The 21,577-nt window shown below is 49.8% G+C and overlaps 1 protein-coding gene across 4 annotated transcripts in view; it reads left to right on the forward strand.

Moving 5' to 3' along the window:
* Nucleotides 1–21,577, forward strand: part of tiam2a (TIAM Rac1 associated GEF 2a) — a 70,869-nt gene that overhangs the window by 40,998 nt on the left and 8,294 nt on the right. For all 4 annotated transcript variants that reach the window (XM_048974791.1, XM_048974790.1, XM_048974792.1 and 1 more), the window contains 12 exons: nt 1,232–1,670; nt 2,644–2,816; nt 4,087–4,311; nt 7,221–7,406; nt 7,764–7,910; nt 9,768–9,824; nt 13,223–13,390; nt 14,497–14,601; nt 14,691–14,769; nt 14,977–15,066; nt 15,307–15,561; nt 17,147–17,244. In XM_048974791.1, coding sequence (XP_048830748.1) covers nt 1,232–1,670; nt 2,644–2,816; nt 4,087–4,311; nt 7,221–7,406; nt 7,764–7,910; nt 9,768–9,824; nt 13,223–13,390; nt 14,497–14,601; nt 14,691–14,769; nt 14,977–15,066; nt 15,307–15,561; nt 17,147–17,244 — 2,022 coding nt within the window. The remainder of the gene's footprint in view (nt 1–1,231; nt 1,671–2,643; nt 2,817–4,086; nt 4,312–7,220; nt 7,407–7,763; nt 7,911–9,767; nt 9,825–13,222; nt 13,391–14,496; nt 14,602–14,690; nt 14,770–14,976; nt 15,067–15,306; nt 15,562–17,146; nt 17,245–21,577) is intronic.

The following is a 21,577-nucleotide window of genomic DNA, read 5'->3' on the forward strand; positions in this document are numbered from 1 at the left end:
CTGACTGGTTCTGGGAACCCTTGAAGGGCCTGAGCTCAATCCCTGGGCCAAACCGAGCTAAGTGGGGGCAGACGGGTGCCTTCGCTTGCCTCCCAGCTATGGGGGGGGGGGGGCAGCTCCTCCTGGACGTGGGTCTGTCCTTCCCACTTAACCCTCCTGTGTGCATAAACCCACAGTATTCTGGGTAGTCCGGTAATCCTGACGAGAGCTGGACACAGAGATACAGCGCGCATGGCACCCTGCGCGTTCGTATCACGGGGCATGGAGGGCCACCGGCCACAGGTGTGCTGTCGCGCTTTTATGATGTCACAGGCAGCCCACGGCACACTCTATAAATGCTGCCCTCTCTAATTCACGATCCTTTTAAACTTTTTCCTTTGGCATTATAAAAGTGTTCTGATTGACTCGGATTCCCTCGCTCTGTAGTGTGGTATTAGAGACTTTGTCAGACCTACCAAGACGAATTAAAATTGCTGTTTTGGAATCAGATTTAAGAGGCCATTTGGAGGGTAAATGTTGGGTTTCGTGACCAAAAGATTGAGCTCCTAGCCATTACCGTTAAAAGTTGTCCTTGTGCCCCCCCACCCCACCCCAGCTCCGGTGCCTGCCAGCTAAGGTCTGACTGGCTTAATTGGGTGCAATGTTTAGGCTCTATTAAAACAAGCTGCGGAATATCGTGGCTCTGAGGGAAGAGGGGCATTAAACTGGAGGGGGTCCTCCAGATCCCTTCGTCTCCGTGTCGGTTGGGGGGGGGGGGCTCTCCCTGCAAATCATGATTCCCCCTCCCCAGCTGGTCCTTCCCTAGATGAGTCAAGGGGCTAATGAGGGCCAGCTGCTGAAAGGGGCAGGTAATGCTGAGTTTGAGATCATTTCCAAACAAAAACAGGCTGAAAAAGGAGAGTGGAGCGTGGGAATGAAATGGGTCCATGCGAGCGTCTCCGCTCCGGATGGGGGGTGAGTTTGAATGATGACTGCAGGTTCTGATTTTCCACAGTGCTGTGACTGCTGTAACCATGGAAATGGCTATGCTCCTGCCCTCCCAACTACACCTTCAGCAGATGCTCCTTATGTTCTTAAAGTTTCCTCCGGGATAATACTGAAAGTATTCTGATGTATTTGTGACGTACAAGTAGACCTGCGCTGATGGTTTGTTACGAATCGCACTCTGGTTACTTTTTAAACAGGCTAATAATTTAAAATCTGCTTCGACTTCCTGTGTCTGTCCTGGCAGGAGCCCAGGAACAAGGAGGCTGTCGAGTGCTTCGACAGCGGCGTGGATGGCCTGACGGCCGACACCAGCTCGCCCTCCCAGGGCTCCAGCTTGCTGTGGTACCCGGGTGCGGCACAGCCCCCTCCTGCCCGCAGCGAGTCCGCCAGTGCCCTCCACGGCAACGGCACCCTGCGCCAGAACATCTATGAGAACTTCATGCGTGAGCTGGAGACCGGCGGGGGTGGGGTGGAGCAGCAGGGCGCTTCCACGGAGACGGAGGACACCAGCAGCGATTCACTGGGCTCCCTGGACCAGCTGGACGAGCTGCTGGAGAAGGAGCAGGGCGTGGTACGCCGGGCAGGCTGGCTCTCCTTCAAGCCCCTGGTGACCCTGCACAAGGACAGGAAGTTGGAGCTGGTGACCCGGCGTAAGTGGAGGCAATACTGGGTCACGCTCAAAGGTGAGGCTGGGATCCACTGCTTTCTCTTTCATACCTTCCTCCAGTGTGTTACCCAGAGAGCCTGCAGGGGGCGACAATGAGTCGTCCTTCAGAGATCACACCCGGAGCACTACCTTCTCCCCCTTTAGCTTATTAGGAACTTATGGGGAATTACGTGCTGTAATCTGTGCTCTTCACATGCCACTGCCAGCTGATCCATGTAAATTTCTTTTAGGTGCCAAAAAAAAGTATTTTAAAAACATTGGTGTGAGAAAGTCATGCAGTACTTTTTACTTGTTTGTTATCATGGGATTTGGCGCATTGCAACGCTTGTTTTTGCATCGGTCTTCTTGCGCTCCTTTGAGATATATACACATGTGCAGGTGTCTTGGGGTCCCTGGGGTACTTTTTCAGGGGATTAAGGGCTTAACAGTGGTGTGATCGTGCTGCCGAACATGGAATTTGAACTGACATGCCACTCCACTTTCATGCTGTTTACCGTACTGCAGGTATTTCTGTGGGCAGTGTCGTTTTTTGCACAGTTCAGGTTTCAGCTGGTTGAAGTCCCAGATATGATGCTTCGTCAGCTAAATGCTCCTCCTCTCAGTGGGCGGGGGCACAAAGGCAGCGCTTGTCCCTGTGCCGAGGCAGCAGGGGTGCCCGCTGACCCTTGCTGTCCGCAGGGGAAGCAGGACTCGCTGGCACGCCGTCCGAACCCACCGCCCAAGGCAATGTGACCCGGAGTACAGTAGCTCTGTTGAGCGAGAGCCGCTAACTCAGCTGATGACATTTTGCTAAGTGGGAGTCAGGATTACCTTCCTGCCGCAGGTCTCGCGCCTCCCGCACCATGTGACACTATTTTTAAAACCTTGCACTCGCATAGATGACCAGTGTCCTGGCGAATTCAAAGGTGGCGTGCTGGTGCTCGTCGACCTCCATTCCCTCCCTTCCTCCGCAGCTCCCCAGAGCCCCAACTTGGTCTCCTGTTCCTTAGGCTGCACGCTGCTGTTCTACGAGACGTACAGCAAGAGCGCCGCCGAGCAGGACCTGTCCCCCCGCTATGCCCTCTTCGCCGAGGACAGCATTGTGCAGTCCGTCCCCGAGCACCCCAAAAAGGAGAACGTCTTCTGCCTGAGCAATTCCTACGGCGACGTCTACCTCTTCCAGGTAAGAGCGCTCCTGCACGTGAGCAGAAAGTTTGAGGCGTGTGGCTTGGCTTTTGCCATGACATCATTTTCAACCCCACAGTACCAGCAGCCAATCAGGAGAACCCTCCCACCCCCCTCACCAGAACCCAGGTGGATTTTCTGTGCTGGAATGCACCGTTTTGTTGGCCTGATTACCAATTTTACTATCATGTGGGCTGACGGTAGAAATCTAACGCTGAAATGAGAACTAGAAGAGGTGCTTTTTGGAAAATTGTTTCTCTCCTTCCCGTTAGCACGGTTTGGTTCTTTAACAATATCTTGTCTCATCGACCCTGTGAGATCTCGTGACACATTTCTGCCTTGCATTTCCTCACTAGTTGTACTGGTCTGGATTCCCTTTATCCACCAAAGACGGCTTTGCATGAACCTTTTCTCCAAAGTCACTACTGCCATTTTTATTATCCGTCCCTTAATCATTATTTTGGACGTTACCATGTATGACGTGGACAGAGTACGAACAGCTCTGCACTTAAAACAGAACGGAAAACATCCCATTGAGGAATGAAATGACGCAGCCAGCGTGGTTTCGGGACTGTTCTTACAGACGTTCATCTGTTGGTTGGCTCCTAACTTCTGGAAACAGAAATCGTCTCGGTGTTCGGCATCCTCTGTCCTGGGCTACAAGCTCGACTCTGTGAGGCGCACAAGAGCGCTAGTGTGTTGTCTGAGGGAGCCCCCGTAAGGTCATGCAGGAAAGCAGACTCCGCCAAGACCATCTGGAAAATGCCATCTTAGAAACTGGCACTTGAGCAGGACGCCCTGTTCCCCAGCGCAGTGACTCAGCAGGACGCCTGCTGAAGGCCCAGTCCCCTCCATTAGGGAAACACCCCAGACTCATAAATAAACCTGGAAAGCACCATGCTCTGTCCTCTCCATGGGTGTTTCTCAATACCAAGAACATGAAGATCATACTTGTGGTCTTGGCAAGACCGGTCTTGCTATCTTGCCTTCCGAGAATGAATTTGGGACACAATGAATCATAGCATTGGTCTCATTTGGTGAGGATGCAACTGATGTATCCTATATATTCAAGATGGGGAACGAACGTCCTCTGTACTTCTGTTCTTAGTGTTGGATCCGGTCTTTGGCAATGGAAGGTGACGTAAAACGGGTACATGAGAACGCAAGTATGGTTGGGGACGCATATGGAGAAATGCCCCATGTTTTTCTAGCATTTGAAGGTACTTCAGGGCAGTGACTCATCATCCCCCCCCCGCCCCTCCCCACAGGCGAGCAGCCAGACGGATCTGGAGAACTGGGTGACGGCGGTACATTCGGCCTGCGCCTCCCTGTTCGCCAGGCGCCACGGCAAGGAGGACACAGTGCGCCTCCTGCGGAGCCAGACCCGCGGCCTCCTGCAGAAGATCGACATGGACGGCAAGATGAAGAAGATGGCCGAGCTGCAGCTGTCCATCGTCAGCGACCCGAGGAACCGCAAAGCCATCGAGAGCCAGGTAAGGCTGCATAAGGCGTCCGTGTCCATGGCGACGGCCCGGTTCAGCACCCCACCCTCGTAACTTTAATGATTATTTTGTGAACCTTTGGCCTTCCTCTGACTTTGCTCCAAGAGCTGGTTTTTCCCCGTCTAATGAGCCCGGTTTGGTGCAGCGTGTGCCTGCCGTGGCGAAGTCTTGGACCTGGAGCAAAACCCATGTTTGTTTCGTTCCCAAGACCATGTTACCTAATGGAAAGCAGACAGGTATAGGTGCAAGTGAAGGTTGTGTCCCAAACAGCATATGTGAAGCATCTCCATGCCAACTGGATTTAATCAGCCACACCTTTTAAATATCTGACTCTCGGCTGGTGCTGGATGCTCTGTGGTTCATGAAATATTTTTCTTTACCATCCATTAGTAACAGGAAGTCTTAAAAGAAAATTAGCTTTAATGCTGTACAAACAAAATAACTTACCCCGCCACAATTTTGGGGGGAGAGGAAGATAATCAGCCTAATTTTAGCACCGCTGTAGTTGTTTGCATTTTATTGAAAGCTTGGGGGAATAGAGGCACGCATACACACACACACAGACACACACACACACACATACCCTGAAGGCCTGCAGCTCTAAACATCGCGTTCCTCTGAATTGCAGATGCTCTGTGGTAATGGGCTCTTGCCCTATGTTATACCCTCATAAAAGTATCTGTGCTGAATGAAGCAGACGACACCGTGGAAACGCTCTGCGCATGTCAAACTGTGAAGCCCTCTGCCGCCAGCCGTAAATGAGCAAATAAGAGAGATTTATTGGGAGGTAATTAAAGGAGGGGGTAGGTCTGTCCCAAAGGCCTTTTCTCAGGCTACCTGGCCACTGTTTTTTCTGGGGGTCATCAAGGGACAGATCTCAAAGGCCAGACCTGTGCCACGGCTGGAATGCATCGCCACCACGCTCGGCTGCTCCCATCCCATCCATCTGCTTGCTTTCCCTGCTACAGGAAGCAATCGGTGACAAGAAATGCAGAGTCACCATTGTCAGGAGGCATGGCGATGGTTTGTATTTGGGGCGGTGCCTTACATGGAAGGAAACTCTGTACCAAAGGTTAAAGGTCAGAGGGTGTGGTGGAGGGGGTGGGGGGGTGCCAGTCTAGGATATGGCCTCCATTCTCTCTGGAGCCCTGACTACTTTGATGTGCCCCCCCCGCTCCCGAAATCAATACCAGGAGGCCTTTTGAAGTCTTCGTCCCCAAAGAATCTTGTCGCAGTTCAAACGTTTGGGCAGCTGCCCTTTTGGGGGCACGGGGGAGGGAAAAGGAGGCCTGGTGGAATATCCGCATGAGAAATGCCTAACACGCCCCCCCCCCCCCCACCACCCGTGTTTAACGAGAGGCAAGAATGCGACCGAATAGTGTGCCGTTTAATCTGTTGACTCGCTTGTCCAGATGGTCGCAATATGCGACGGCAGCCACCGCGGTGACTCGGGCATTGCGCACTGCATGAGACTGCGTGCGGCCGCGCGTGTTCTGCTATCTCGGTGATTTTCCCCCCATGCAACACACCTCAGCCTTTACTGCGCGACCTGCACGGGCCCCGTGTATCTGAGCGTGTAAGAAGGGCGGGGTGTCGCCGCATCGATGTTGATCAGTGTCTGTCTTTTCCAAATAGCGTCATATTGTGTTTTCTTTCTGGTTTCTTCATTACCAGACCAGGGTGGGAATGACGCACGCAATAAAAAATGCATTGTTGCTTGGCTAGAACATTAATGGCTAATGGTAACGCTTTCACAGAGCAAAACATGTTAGATAAGAGAAACATCTTCATGTCGTTAGGAGTGTAAGAACAGAATTTTGGGGAATTCAGCTTAGTCTGATTGCCAATGATTCATTGCTTAATGGCTGTCATGCCCAAGCATGCTCCTCGGTCTAATTAGGGCTACACTGCGGATAGAATGCCCACCTATTATTTTTCTTGTGCAGAGAGGAAAAAAGATGCAAAGAATATGGTTAATAATGATGTCAGGTCTAACATGGCTGTGACCCTGGGTGGTATAACTACATGTATTCCAATCTCTGAGACGGTCTAGATTTTTGGTAGTGATGCCCGGTCACATGAAGCTATTCCAGTCGTTATCTTTTTTTAGCTGTGTTTTTAGTTACGAAATCACATCTAAAACACGCCAGGGTCATCCATACTATCCTTCCCTCCATTTTCCAAACCGCTTATCCTACTGGGTCGCAGGATAGGCTCCGGAACCAATGGGCACAAGGCAGGGAACAACCCAGGACGGGGGGCCAGCCCATCGCAGGGCACACTCACACATGCACATCTATGGGCAATTTAGCAACTCCAATTAACCTCAGCATGTTTTTGGACTGTGGTGGGGAAACCGGAGACCCCAGAGGAAACCCCACGGCGACATGGGGAGAACATGCAAACTCCACACACATGTGACCCAGGCGGAGACTCGAACCCGGGTCCCAGAAGTGTGAGGCAACAGTGCTAACCACTGCACCACCATGCCTACCCTCATCCATACTAGATAACCAAATTGTTTTTGATAATTTTACGTCAGTGTTTCCTAATGCGGTTCTGGGGGACCCACTCACACCATAGCTACCAGGAACAAAAACATGGACCGCCTGTGGGTCCCTCAGGATTGGATTGGGAAACAGAGTGTGATATGGTCGTTGGCACAACCTGATATAGGTTCACGCATTTTGTGGATGGGGGGGGAGGGGGGTTCTGGCTCCGGAATCAGTCATTTGCCTCCTTGTCTGACTTTTTATTGGGGTGAATAACTGAAATGTCAGGCATGGATTAGATGTCTACCTACCCCCCCCCCCCCCCAGGCCTGCCTGCCACATCTGAAAGCAATTACAACCCTGTGGAATTCCTCCTAACCCAAATCCCCCCCCGCCCCCACCACCTAGATCCAGCAGTGGGAGCAGAACCTGGAGAAGTTCAACATGGACCTGTTCCGCATGCGCTGCTACCTGGCTAGCCTGCAGGGCGGCGAGCTTCCCAACCCCAAGAGCCTGCTGGCCACTGCCAGTCGGCCCTCTAAGATGGCGCTGGGGCGCTTGGGCATCTTCTCTGTGTCTTCCTTTCACGCCCTGGTGAGTGATGAGCGTGGAGGTTGGGCTGGAGCTGGACTGTGACCGTTAAGGTCTCATCTGAGAACAATTTGAATGGTTTTCAAGCACAGTCTCTCTGTTCTAGTCATTATCTTAAGATTTAGATCTTCCCCACCTCCCCAAACAGCCCTTTTAAGATTAATTTTGGGTCACTGCATCATTAATGCCAAGCTCCACCATGTGGTTTTCATAGCTGGTAGGTTTTCTCCAGGTCCGCACGGTTAGAGTTGCGCGAGTTGCGCTGCCTGTTTTCTCGCCTGGGTTCACTCCAGCCCCGGTCCTGCTGTGCCGTCTGCTGCAGGGCGGCTTCTCACTTCCCTGGTGTTTTTCCGTCCCCAGATCTGCTCCCGGGACGAGGCCACCATGCGGAAGCGCTCACTCTCTGCTTCCCAGAAGATACGCAGCAAGCGGGGGCTGTTCTCCTCGTTGAAGGGCCTGGACAACCTGACCAAACGGGGCCGGGAGAAGAGGCCATCCGTGTCGCAGGTATTGACAGGCTCGCCCGTCCTGGGTGTGCGGCTCAATTTTCACGATTGTTCGCAATGTTTTCCAGGACATTTCTGCTCGTGACTTTGTCACCTGGGTGTCCAAAGCAGCAAAACTTTTATAATGCCACCGAAAAATTTTACAGGACGTGAACCTTTAAAGCCTTGAAGGTCACTGTCTTGTCATGGGTCTCTGCAGATCTTCTATAGTACTGCTCCATGTTGAAATCCTGCACACACACCGGTGTTTCCTCTTCACCCACCCCACTGGAAGTCATACTCAGACTTTAAATCCTGTCCACCATTCGCTGTTCCATGCATGTTCCTCAGAGAATAGGTGGTCTGTCGGGGTCTGGGGAACATCTGGTTTGTTCTTTTGAGCCTCAAGGTAGCAATAAAATCCCATAAAAGTCTTTTTCCTGGAATATCCTGATTCATAACTGTCCACTTCCTCCAAATTAGGACTTTTCAGGTTGTGTTGTGTCCCACTGTAGAGGGAACTTTCGAGTTAGTTTGTGTCTATCTGTCTGTGTGTGCGTGTGTGTTTGTATGTCTGTGTCTGTGTGCATGCCTGTGTGTGTCTTTGCGTGCGTGCGTGCATGAGTGTGTGTGTGTGTGTGTGTGTGTGTGTGTGTGTGTGTGCAAAGCATGCACGCACTGAGCTCACACACGTATGCTGATACTGATACACGGTCAACACAGGATCAGGTGCAAGCTTAGGTTATAGCAGCAGTTATGTTATGAATCTGCTGAGCCTGGACGTCCCTGGAAAATGCTGTGTAGCTCTTCATTTCCCAAACGGGGCTCCTCCGGCCTGCTGCACCATCTCGGGGGAGGGGGGGGGGTTAGCTGCAAGCCGTGACTAGCTCCACGGCGACAGATGGTTTGTGTCCACCTCTGTCATCCATTAAATATTAAAGAACCCCCATTTCCAATATACCCTGCTTCCTGGTGGGGCAGTTCCTTTAAAAAATAACCTTTAAAAAAAGATGCCGATGGATGTCCATAAATCTGTGATACTGGACGTGCCTGCATGACCTTGAGAACTTTTATTTATCCCATTAGCGAAAGAAAATGTGCTGTCGTTTGTCCCACCCCCCAATCATCCTATCGTGACATGTCCATAGAGCCACTAACATCATTAAGGCTTCCACATGGGTGAAAATGCACCAGCAACGTTGAATGGGCACCTGGCTTTCATATGATATTACAGGGGCTGTGTATGTGCCATTTACACACGTCAGCTGGGTCTGAGTTTTGTGTCTTGCCTTGGGGGTGTATAATGGCAAACTGGCTGGCAAATTCGAGGGCCAGCCCTAGTCAGGTAAAGGAGAGCTTGTCTAACAGAGGGGCATTATGGGAAGGCGGTGATAGCAGCCCCGCGCTGAGCCCTGCTCGTCACTTTCCCCACATACCCGCTTGTACTCGACTCTGTGCTGTGTTGTGCTAGTAACGGGCTGCGGCATTCCAGCAAAAGCACTGCAGACCCAGCTGCAGACGTACCAGTCAGCAGCTTAGTCACCCATGCTGGAAATCTCTACGGCGACAGGACGCGTCACAGCCCTAGGAGGGGCCGGCGAGAGCCACCCACGGGCCAGACCCTTTTCATCTGTCGGGCCCGGAGCGCTAATTCCAGCAGCACTACACTGCTTATTATTTCCAGTACGGCCTCAGAGGTTGGCTTTATTTCCCAGTTTTCTGTACAGGAATAGTATCAAAGCAAGAAGTCGATCTGCTTTTTAATTAAATGCAAACTGGAGACTCTTACAAGGTTAGTGTTTCCTCACTGAAAGGATGACAGGGTCTTTGTTTATTTGTCTGTAACTGCTGGTCTGTCTGGCGTCTGTCCTTCCTGCAGATCTTTGACAGTAACGCCGGGGGCCAGCTGAGCCTTTTCCCTCCCAGCAGTTCCGAGGTAAGTTGGACCCCCCCCCCCCGCCCCCATTTAAGTCTTATATTTCATTCTGTTTCACTCAGCAGTTTGCTCATGTTCTTGTCATTCAGTTCTTGTTCATTTAGAGTTGGGTTCATTATTTACTGGAGCTGGAATAGTGAAACCCCAACAGTCTGTTGGCTTTTGTGTGTGTGTGTGTGTGTGTGTGTCTGTCTGTCTGTCTGTCTGTCTGTCTGTCTGTCTGTGTGTCTGTGTTTAAGCCACGTGATGGGAGAAATGAGACTTTGGCAAGACCATGGGGTATGTGTGTGGGTAACATATATAGAGACCAATTGTCCACACAATTTGATGAATACGTTATTTTTGACATGGGGACCATTATTTTCACTCTCGACAAGAGGAAAATGAATTTCATAAAAATCTATGACTGCAATCAAGTAACTAAAAATGCCAAACGTCTTGTATTCCGTTTGGTTACTTATGGTTAAGGTTAGGGTCAGTATGGCACTAACCCCAACCGATCTGTTTGGCCCCTGAGGTGCTCCTTCTGTGTCACTTGTCAATAGCAAACATTTAATTGGTCAATGATAAGCTTGCCCTTTATGTTTGAATTATGACCCCCCTCTCATGCTCCCCCACCTTAAAAACATCTTACAATCGATTATCGTGCCCTTATCATCCTTTCAGTTGCTTAATGACTTGACCCCCTTCCCATCCTGCCTATGATTGTTGTAAACCAACCTTTTACTCGCCGCGGATGGTCACTCCAGGCCACGTGGCTTTCAAACCGTCTCTTGCATTAGTACGTTTTCTTTCTCGCCTGACATTTCATGTCCTTCGGTTTTGCCTCGACAAGCCCCATTTTTTCCAGCACTGATACTGTCCCCTGCTTTAGGTTTGTGTCCATTGTTCCTCTCCACCATTAAAATGTGAACATAGGAACTGAGGCGATTTGGCCCGTAACTGAGTCAGTGCCGTCCGTTGGTTTATGGTTTTATGTGTGGGCTGTTGTAGTCGGCAGGATCCCAGTAAGCTGTCCCCAAGTGAGGGATGTTCCTCTGTTTCTAATAGGATTTTATGGTCTTGGAAAAAAAAGACAGGCAGTCAAAAGAGTTAGAATCCATAGCCAGAGCTGAACAGGTTCAGTTAAATGCTGGATTTTCCTACCCCTTTGCTTAACAGGTTCTTCGGATTACGCCTCTACAACTGAACTTTCCCTTGAACTGTAGCCCCGAAAACATTTGCCTCTTCTCTGCCCCCTTTCTAAACCTGGAGCCTAGGGAGGGAAGGCTGCCCTTTATGTGTCGAAGGGGTGTTGGGTGACCTCAGACCATGAGGCATGTGTCCAAGCGTACAGCTCTGCAAGACAAATGACTGAGCCTTAAGCGTGTGATATAAACGAATAACTGGACGCACTCAGGAGCTGTAGGACATGCTATGCCTTCCTAGTATGGCTGGGGTTACTCCAGCACAGGTCAGAGGAGCAGGGTCAGGCATCAGCCTGCCTTTCCTGGTGGTTCCTGCCTGGGCGGTTCTGTGGTAGGCTAGACCCCATCTCCGGAGACTGGGCCATTCCACGTAGATCCCTTTTCACGACCATTAGCTCCAGTGCTGCGAGAGTTTCTGCTGTCCCCCTGTTTTGGCTTGAGGAAGAAGGTCCTCTGCTAAGGAACGTACCACCTCTGTATGCTTCTGTAAACCATCCTGCATTTATACTTTATTTATACACCGTTTCCTGTCCTATGTAAGGTCAGACGTTAGACGTAGTCTGAACACAGACCTTTGTCAGTTTGTGGAGACCCTACCTATGTTGAGGATGAAATTCCTCAGTGTGGATGAAAATGATCCCCTTGTAGACACCCCCTCCCTCCCCAGCTCCTCCTGCTTTGCTCAGCGTCCCACCATGAATCCAACTTTACCCACTTGTGATTTCTGATGTTTCACTGCTGTTATCTTCCAGGCCGAATGAAATCTCACCTCCCGCTTTTGGTTATTAATGACCATCTGATGCTTCTCAGTAATACCTCATTACTGAAACATTGCTGTTCTGATTCTTCTACATTCTGACGTCAGCGGGAACTTCGGCTCTCGCTGCACTGTCGTCCAGCATATTTATCGGTTCAGAGTTCTGTGCGTGTCCCTGTTGCTGGGCAGCTCTGAATGTTATTTCTGACTCGAACCCCTCCATCTTTAATGCCGTCGATGCTGGGTAGAGGAGCCTCTTTTCACGTAGGAAAGACTGAGGTAAAACTGTTTGGTTTGAGTCACAGATCCATCCCAGTGCCTGTACAGTGGGGGCGGTCTGGGCGGCCCGTGTGGAAAGTTGACCAGACAGCCGCTACTCCATAGCAGCAAAAAGCTACCCTATGAATTAGCTCCTAGTCAGGGGTTGAGGGTAGTTTTTAGTGACTGAGCCATGACAATTCCACCGAAAGGGGGGGGGGGCATTGGCAGCTGCCCTCAGGAAAGTCTTTAAAAATAAATAAATACACCCTAAAGCCCCCTTTCTTCCCCTGTCCAATGTTTCCCCTCACTGCAGTGTTTGGTCATAAAGTCTGGAGGAAGAAAAAACAGCCTGTCAGTTTCTCCAAAGGGCGGGGGGCTCGCGGGGGTTACCAAACGGAAGGAGCGGAGCACAAGTAGCGGCTGTGTCGCTGTGACTGCAAGCCGCTTTCGCGTCCTGCTTGTTTATTTATTTGTCTAGTTAGTCATTTAGGGACGTTGCCATTTTCATAACCCCCGGGTAAGCACAGTGCATTCCTATTCTCCTGCCAGCGCACGCGAACAATGCGGGTCGGTCTCCAGCAGCAACAGGCTCCCTCCCGCCGTGGGGGCAAGTCCTGGCTAAAAAAGCAATCCGATTTCCAACTTGACCCCAAGGGACAACGTGACACAGGGTCCTACACAACTTCCAGGAGTCTGTGTCCCCCTCAAAAGAAATGTAAATAAATGTTTTTTGTTAAATAAAATAAAATAAAAATAAAGTTTAACAGTCATCTGTCGGCTGTGAAATGGCAGGTTGGAAAATTCCATGGATACTCTGAAACCTTCCCAAATTTTGCACAGTTGGGCGAATTTTCCTTCGTAATGTAATGTCTTCATATGGTCTCTAGTGAGCCCTATCACTGTAATAAAACAGCACAGTTTTAAATTCAGAGACATGAAGTCTCAACCAAAACCAAACATGATGGTACTGAGATGCCGAAGTGGGCTACCATAGAATTAATGCCGGTGGCCTCTGACCTGGTTGGTCACATGACTCTGAAATGCCAGTCTCACATGTCTCCACAATATTAATGTCGTGGCCAGTAATAGTAATTTTTATAGTAACTATAATAGAAATGGGGGAAATGGCAGCTCACAGAACACATGGCACACATCCATTAATAATTTTGCTTTTAATTTTTATCTCCAAACAGAGGCTGGACGGCTTGGCTAATCTCTACTCCATGGAGCCACTTGAGGGCCATCCCTGGGACAGCAGCCCAGAAATGCTGACCTACGTGTACATGCCGGACAACCAGGCCATCACGGTGCCTATAAAACCGGATCATACGGTGAAGGACATGCTGGCCCTGGCCTGCAAGGTGTGCGGGAACAACGTAGCTTTTTATAGAAAAACAATTCCGTAAACACTTTTTATAGGAAAGGTTGCGTCCTCTGTTACTGGAAGATAAAGGGGTTGTGTCCTTAATTTATTTGCTAGTATATGAATATCACGTACTGTCAGCCATCGGCCACTCATCTAGGGTGACCACCTAATCCACTGGGGGGCACTGTGAGCCGGGAGAGGGTTTGTAAGCCACGATTTCAGTTAAAAAGATCTGGGGTATACTTCAGTGCTGAGCTCTTGCTGTGTGCTGATTGGTCAGTCTCCTATGATCATGCACGTGTCACTAATGTTAATGTGAAACAGCTGGGTGAGTCTCTCAATCGAGGAAACAAACCAGTCAAAGCACAAGAAGAACTGAACTAATTAGCCGAGCACAGGAGCCTCTCAGATCTAAAGTAGTCAGTAAAACCTAAAAGTAGCTTGTAGTGCCCCCCCCCCCCCCAATCATGGATTAGGGGGTCGCCCTACACTCACTCCAAAAGGCTTTCAGCCAGGGGTTAATCTGGGATTTGGCCCATAGGGGGCGCTTAGCTTGCTGTAGGTTTGCCACTTTCAATCTGAAGAGGTACGGGATGCCCCCCCCCCCCCCCCCCTTCCCCATACGCGAACATAATTTCACAAAATGTGCATGACCATATGGGAGGAATCCCTAAATGGATTTAGAAAAACATTTTTTCATGAGGACTGAGACGAAACGCAGTTCACCGAAGTTCCCCTAAACAGCTCCTATGCTTCCAACCAACATTGTTCAAAAATCTGCACCCATTGTTTGCCTGCAATAAAAAGGGGATAAAAAGCTGTTTTCCCTCCAGTCTTTAAACATTTTATGAGCTTGAAATTATTAATACTGGTGCAGAGCTGTGTATTTCAGACAGTGTTTGAGTTGTAGCCAAGGACTGCTGCAGGTTTATGGGGAACCTTATGACCTGTGAGCCCCCCCCCCTTGTTGCTAGGCCCCCCCCCCTGTTGCTAATCTATTACTGGAATCTTTTGCTTCACAATTACTGTGCCGGTGTATAGAAAACATGAGAAAGATGGGGCATGTTCTGGGAAGTGAAAGTCTTGTGTTGCCCCCCAAAGGTGCAGCAGCTGGAGGCGAGTCTCCACGGGCTGCGTGTGCGGGGGGGCGCGGACCAGGAGGCTGGGGTCGCTGTGCCAGGGAGCAGCGAGCTGCTTGCGGACCTGGTGAGACTGGCATCATGCGCTTTTGGGTGTCACTGTAATCCCACGTGGGTCCAACTTGGAATCTTCTTGAGCGTCGTCTCTCTCAACAGGCATATGACACCCTGGAGATCTTCCCACTGAGTGTGTTCACCGTACGTCTATCTCGGCCCTCCGGTACTGTGGACTTTGGTGAGTGTCAGCACATGCGGTGGGCCTCCAGTCTGACTCGCACACCATCCCCTCAGTAGTTTGCTCAGGATGTCATGATGGTAACAAATCCAAGAACACGATGTAAGCGAGCAGCGTTAATGGGCCAGGATAGCGAGGGCACACAGTGTCACTGCGGGGCACCGCCACCGCCTTTGACATCACGCGTGACCCCGGGCTGTGCTGCAGGTTTCGCCGTCACGGGACATGTGGACGGCCTCGGGAGGAGCCGCATCTTTGTGAGCGAAGTGCTGCCGGACGGAATGGCTGCTAACGAAGGTTGTCGAGGTTTCAATTTTCTAATTTTAACTTGTAAGAAAATTGTACATCGTTAATTTTGGAATGGATGGTGCTCTTATAGGATGCTGCATTTTATACTAATAATACTCATTATTAGTATTGGTGTCAGTGCCTCAGAGTATTGATCCTGACGTGGTATTCGCAGTGTAAGAACCTGTAATGTGCAGCAGGTTGTGGCGTCGCTTTCTGACTGCCTGCGCACACGCTGTCCTTCTGCAGGTCTGCAGCAGGGAGATGAGATCCTGGTGCTGAATGGCAAGATCGTGGCCACCCTGGACTTGGGCCTGATGCAGGAGCTTTTCTGCGAGCAGAGCCTCAGCCTCTCCATCCGCCGGGACGCCGCCCCTGAAGAGGCAGGCTCTGCCTGGGCGGACCTGGAGCCCAGAGAGCCTTGCCCCCCAGTCCCAGTCCCGAACCAGATGCAGCTGCTGGAGGAATTCCTGGACCGGCACCGCAGCACCCAAGCGTCCTCTGGTAAGTCAGCGGACCGTGTTCTGAAAGCAGGCAGCTGGACTGCACTGCATGTCACGCAGATCCTGCCGCCCCACCTCCAAAAAGCACAGGGATGCACGTACCATAGCAGTGACGTACCCCCATTGGCACACAGCACAAGGCAAGTTAATTTATATAGCGCCTTTCGTACACTGTGCTCATTCACTTAAGAAAAATGCAGATTCAAATTCAAATAAAAACAGTATGTGAATAGAAATGAAAAACATGATTGATTAAAACAATAGATAGGAGAAAAAATTAGGCATGAAAATAAAGCAAATTACAGGTAAATTAGGACAATAAGGTACCATTGCAGGCCAGAAATGCAGTAAAGCTAACAGAGTATTAAGCTGAGCTAGATCACAAGACCACATTTAACATGCGTCGACCCTGTGTAACGTCAGAATTTCTCGAATGGTTTCACTTCAGGACACCTTATTCCGTAGTCATCAGTCAAGAGATACTTTTTCAAGCTGAAGAATACAATGTTACTCTTTTTAGTGGATTTAAAACTTACTGATCTAGATTAGTGATTATTCTGACACTCTGCCTTTGGTTCATGGGTTTATATTGTCAGTATAAATGCCAATTAATTCATACTTCATAATATTGTCAATATTAATTCATGCTACGTGGTATCGTTGCCAGTATGTAAGGGTGTATGAAGCAGACTTACTTTGGCAGAGTTTTTTTGTTAACTCTTCCTATAAATAAACTTAAATATATATCACATGCAAGCCGCACTTGGCAGCTCCACCTTCTCCCTCCCCGACACGTGTGAGCGTGGGTGAATTTGTGTGCCCTCTCCGTATGACTGACTCGCACACACACCCACCCACCTGTCGCATGACAGGTTGTACGGTCCGGCTTTGGCCCGTCATTTGGCCGCTGCCTTAGGCTTGGAGGGTCACAGACGTGTGAATTGTGTGAGGCTGGTGAGTCCGCTCCTTTGAGTGGGGCTTCCTGCATCGTAGATCAAACCTGATGCCTTGCTTGAATTTGTAAGCGTGACAGAAACCATTTTTGATCATAATGCGGGGCATGCACTGTCCTAGCTTATGAAGATACTGCGCTCTGTGAATGCAGCCTCTTCCACACACGCTGACCGGGGATATCAGGAAGGGGGGCACTTTGCCGACGAAAGCTTTCACACTTTTGCTCTTCCGCTTGTACTAAATGTTATTATAGTTCTCGCTTGATGCTCTTTTGTTCACATGCAAGTCATTTCCATGATATCTTTGCTTTATGATCTGCCTGTGAGAAGCCAAACCACTGAAGCTGGTTTGTAAGACTAAAAACGATTTAATTAGAGCTTCTGGTTTTGGATGATGTATTTGTTCAGTTTTGCCATGCAGACCAGCTTTCACTTTCTCCGAGTTCCCATCAGTGGTGCACGAGGAAACTGCGGGTGAGGTGTGGCAGGTGTGAAATTTGCGTCATGTGTGACGTTATCCGCAGCGCACAGGGTGACATTACTTCTGAAGCACAGACGCCGTCGTTCCTAACTGAAGAACGAAAGGTGGGAGTCTTCGGCACTGATGGCTGTCCCTCTTCGTCCCGTGTCCAGATGTGTCTGTTGTGCCAGGTGTCCCAGGCAGCTCAGCAGGGCCTGATACGGAGACCGGACCCGGCCGACGCAGCCCGTGGATGGAGCAGCACAACACGGTAGGACCTCCATCCGGTCCATTCACGTTCCCAACGGTCCCGATCCGGACTGAGCGTGCGGATATCGTGGTTATGGGCCCTCTTGTTGCTCAAGGTGTGAGACAAGCTTCTGAGGACAGGAAATGGGAGCTGCCAAAAATGTGCCTTTTGGCAAATTCATCTGTAAAAATCAACACGTTTTGACTTGAAGGGCAAGGGTTTGGACTGAAGCACCTGCAGAGGCATTTGTGTCTTGCTCTGAATGCGTCTTTGCCATCTATCTGCTCAAAGGCATGTGCGCGGGTGTGTGTGGAAGCCAGCAGTGTCTGCCCCCCCTCCTGGCCTCACTGCGCTTCCTACCATCCCATGAAAGACCGGTCATCGCTCTTCTCTTCACTCTTCGAAACACTTTGACACCATTGCCTCTCATTCTTTCACTTCCTTTTTCCTGTCGGCTGTGGCTTTTGTAGTGACCGTACTATATTGGTGTGAGCTCTAGTGCTCCCATGACATGTTGGTTCGAAGCCCGACTCAGGCAGCTGCTCCGTTTAAGCACCACCTACCACTGCCATCATGTCGGGCTTTTGGCAGGCAGAAGAGGCAGAATTTAATTAGAGAGTGGGAGTCTGCCATCAGTAAAACTGCAGGCAAGTGGGTCTTTCGCATTCAGAGGAGACCAAACCTTGTTAGTCGTAGCTGAAGCTGGACTGTTTGGTACCTGAGTGAAGCTGAACTGTTTGGTGCCTGACTGAAGCTGGTAGCCTCTATTGCAGATTACCTTACTTGTGTGGATTTTCATTATAACACATGTGAGTATTACTTAATATACTTTTTTTGTTTGTTGTGTGGTAACAAGGCATATTTTTGATCTTACTTATAAATTACATCGTGACAACATATGTCGAATACCACAAGGGATGTGACAAATCGTGCCAGACATTTTGAAAAAGTTCATATTGATCTAATTGCACATCAAAAATGACAATATAGGCTATGCATACTTCATTTTTCTGAAGCTTCTATTGTCACCATGCTCTCTCGTTATGGTGAAAAATAGAATTAGATGAATATAAACTGTGCCAATTGTGTCAGAGTCAATGACCATTGTACATCAGGGATAAGGTTGAATGTGCTGAATTATTTCGAGAGGTTTTGCATTTAAGGGAAGCCGAATGTGTGTGCTGCTGCTGATCTGTGTGGAAGTCGGTCTGCTGTGTGTTTGCATTTTTCCTGACAAAAGCAGAATCTGTTTCCTTTTGCTCCAGGGTTAGTATAGTGTAGTATAGTGTTGCTGGGCTTTGCTGTCCGTTTCTGAATGGTACAGTTTCCTGCCGTTGAACCTGATGGGGACGGTTCTTGCGCAGTCCGGTCCCCAGCCAGCGAGGAGGGCCCTCTGCCCACTAGGCCGAGCTTGATCGCAAGGCTGGCGTGGTGCTCTGAGCTGGCTTCCGATCGGCCACGCTCAGCCGTCCTGTTTCACACCGTGATTAAATCCAGCGGCATCTGGAGGAAGCTAATTTATTCAACAGAGAAGTGAGGCATGACAAGGGGAAGAAAGGCTCCCCCCACCACAGACGAATTAATGTTTATTTCAAAAGATTGAACTGTTGAGGTTTTGGCTGGATCCACTTTTTTTCAATGCCCTCTAAACTGAACGAACGGGAAAGTTTGATCCAGGATACATCTCACTCCGAAAGCCTCAAGGTTCTTCAGCTTCTCACGTCACTCATCTCTTACCTTGTGCTGGTCGATGGCTGGGGGGCAACTTTCTAGGGTACAGCTCTGCACCAGGGCCACCCTTTCTCCTTTACCTCTGGTCTTCCTGGCCCCCTCCCATTTCCCAAGGAGTTTGGCTGACAGATGGAAGTGAGACCAGCCGACTGGGTAAGCGTCTTTGGGTGCTAATCTGCCGCAGGTCCGTCTGTGGAGCAGTGTCCTGTAGCAGCGGCCTCTATTAGCTGTGGAAACTACTTCCCATAGCTCTGCTACTGGCTTTCACCTCCGAAGTGTCAAACTTCAGCCTGTGTTTGACAGCAGACGCTGTGGAACCAGGCGGCCCTTAAAACCAAGCATCACCCTCTTTAGCAAGCCTCAACTGAAGCATACAGCCAGACTTAGGGATTAAAAAAAGTTTAAAAGAACTCCACACAGTTTTCTCATTAGCGAATCTTTGCAACCACCATAAAAGTAGTTGAAATAGAGCAAGCTGCTGTACTGGCTGAATGAGAAACGTCTAAAGTGGACTTTAACAGGCAGCAACACTCGCACCTTGAGCACAGGGCTCGGGTTGTTTGAATCCTGTCACCAGTGATGGAATAGGTGTGACTCTTGTTCCAGCTGTAGGTTGGTGCCATGTAACCCTGGCTGCAGACAGTTAGGGAGACAGGGCCCTCGGCAGGTTGTGTGTGACGGAGAGAGAGGCGGAGCGTATCGAGGGATACACACAGTCTGCCGTTTACAGTTATTGCACCTCGTGAGGTTTAGATATTGCTCCCAGGGGGGGGGTCAGCGCCTCGATTCCCCCCAGAACCCCGTCATTGCCAGTAATGTCCACTTGTTGGCAGCACATGCGCAGAGTTGAGGGAGATTAAGTCCTTCTTGCCGCATATGGCTGGGAGCTGACTGGTAATCCAGGCTAACCCCTGCAGTGCCTGCTCCCTGCTCCAGAGTACAGAGCAAGGCGGCCCGGTCTTCTCCGGATACCAATGGCAGTGGGGGTGGAGTGCGGAGCCAGACCCTGTATAGCCCTCTCCGCTCTGCTTGAGCTCCTCTTCCGCAAGCTCTCTCCGGCCGAGGCAGTGTGGTCCGTGCTCTCCATGTGCTGGTTCTGGCCACACAAAGATGCCAGGGAGTGGGACCTCTTCCTGGGCTCGACTGTGCTGTCCTTCCGACGCCTGGTCCAGGACCGGCTGCTCGTTGACACTCCCTGCGGGGCCTGCATAAAGTCCGTTGGGGGATGCCCGGTCCTGGTCACTGGCTGTTTTCCGGCCTGTCTGGTAAGGCCTTGCTGTGTCTTCCAGGTGTCACTGCGATAGTGTGGTGAGCTACGATTCAATAATCGCTTCTTTATCGTTCCGAGGTATTTGCCAAAATTTTGTTTTTATCATTCCATACAATCGCATCATTTCTCCACACGCTTGATATATTACTGATGTCATATTACATCAGTCATGCTGTCTGTTATGATATCGCCTGGCTGTTCCTTCTTCATATAAGATGAGGCTTCCACATTTTGAAACCATGTTCATAGAAACTCTTAATGACTGCTGGAAATAGTGAATCCTCAGTGGAGAATGTTTAAGAAATGGACAAGCTAAATGACAGTGACCGTTTTTTGGGTTATTACTGTGCCGATAGATGCCTTCTTCAGCCAAGACTGATTTATGTTGCATGCTGACTGAGAAAGAGAGACCAAAGTGCTCTTTAGTTTGATCGAGATGTGATTCAGTGTTGGGTTTCTGCTAGGTTGTGTTATACCAGGCATAATTGCCCCATTCAGAGTTGTACAGGAGCAGCGATTTATGCATTACAAGCGGCTTTCACCCACTTCGGCTTCTGAACAGTCCCTGTTTTACCATGTCTGTGGGATGATTCTCTAAAGAGGAAATGGGTCTGTGTTTGATAGTGCACCTGATGTCCAAGTAAAACAATGACGTTCCATTTGGAAGTGCACCACTGGTCTGGTTGCAGTGATACTCTGGTTGCATGCTCTAATTGCATTGTGACATCTCAGATCATCCTCTCAGGACAGCCAGTCATTGAGGAGGTATGAAGATCAGCGTCAGGAAATGCGTCTGCTGCTGGTGGCCACATCTAAATTTAGTGTGAGAAAAATTATGTTAAGTGTCTGGCTGTGCTAACTGCAGTACAAACCTACACACGGCACTTTTCTGTGTGCATGTTAACATCACTTTTTTTTTACTGAACTGTATGGGTTTTTGTCCTTTTAATAAGCACTTTAATCAAAATGCAGTTGTCATGGCGCCACCCTGAGTGATACAGCCAGCACAAGAGTGTGTAGGTAATGTTTTGACCTGAATTATGCTAAGTCTGTCTCCTGAAGTCCCCTTTATTCACTGTCCCCTCATACTGTAGTGTGTTTCTGTGTTCCTGTCTAATGTCAGTATTCACCCCATCTGAGCCAGGCTCTAAGAGCATCCCTGTCTCACTGAGGCAGTGGCCTTTGGTGGCCCTGTGCTTCCTTTGGTATCTTCTGCGACTCATCACCACTTGACTCCTAAGTGATTGACATGGTAATTCCAGGACGGTGGTTTGTGCTTTTTTTAAGAGTGCCTACGCCGGCAGAATGACATCAATGCTGTGTGTCCAGCACCTTAGACCTTCCCATTGGCTC

The sequence above is a fragment of the Brienomyrus brachyistius genome, chromosome 14, assembly GCF_023856365.1.
Source record: "Brienomyrus brachyistius isolate T26 chromosome 14, BBRACH_0.4, whole genome shotgun sequence".
Classification (NCBI taxonomy): domain Eukaryota; kingdom Metazoa; phylum Chordata; class Actinopteri; order Osteoglossiformes; family Mormyridae; genus Brienomyrus; species Brienomyrus brachyistius.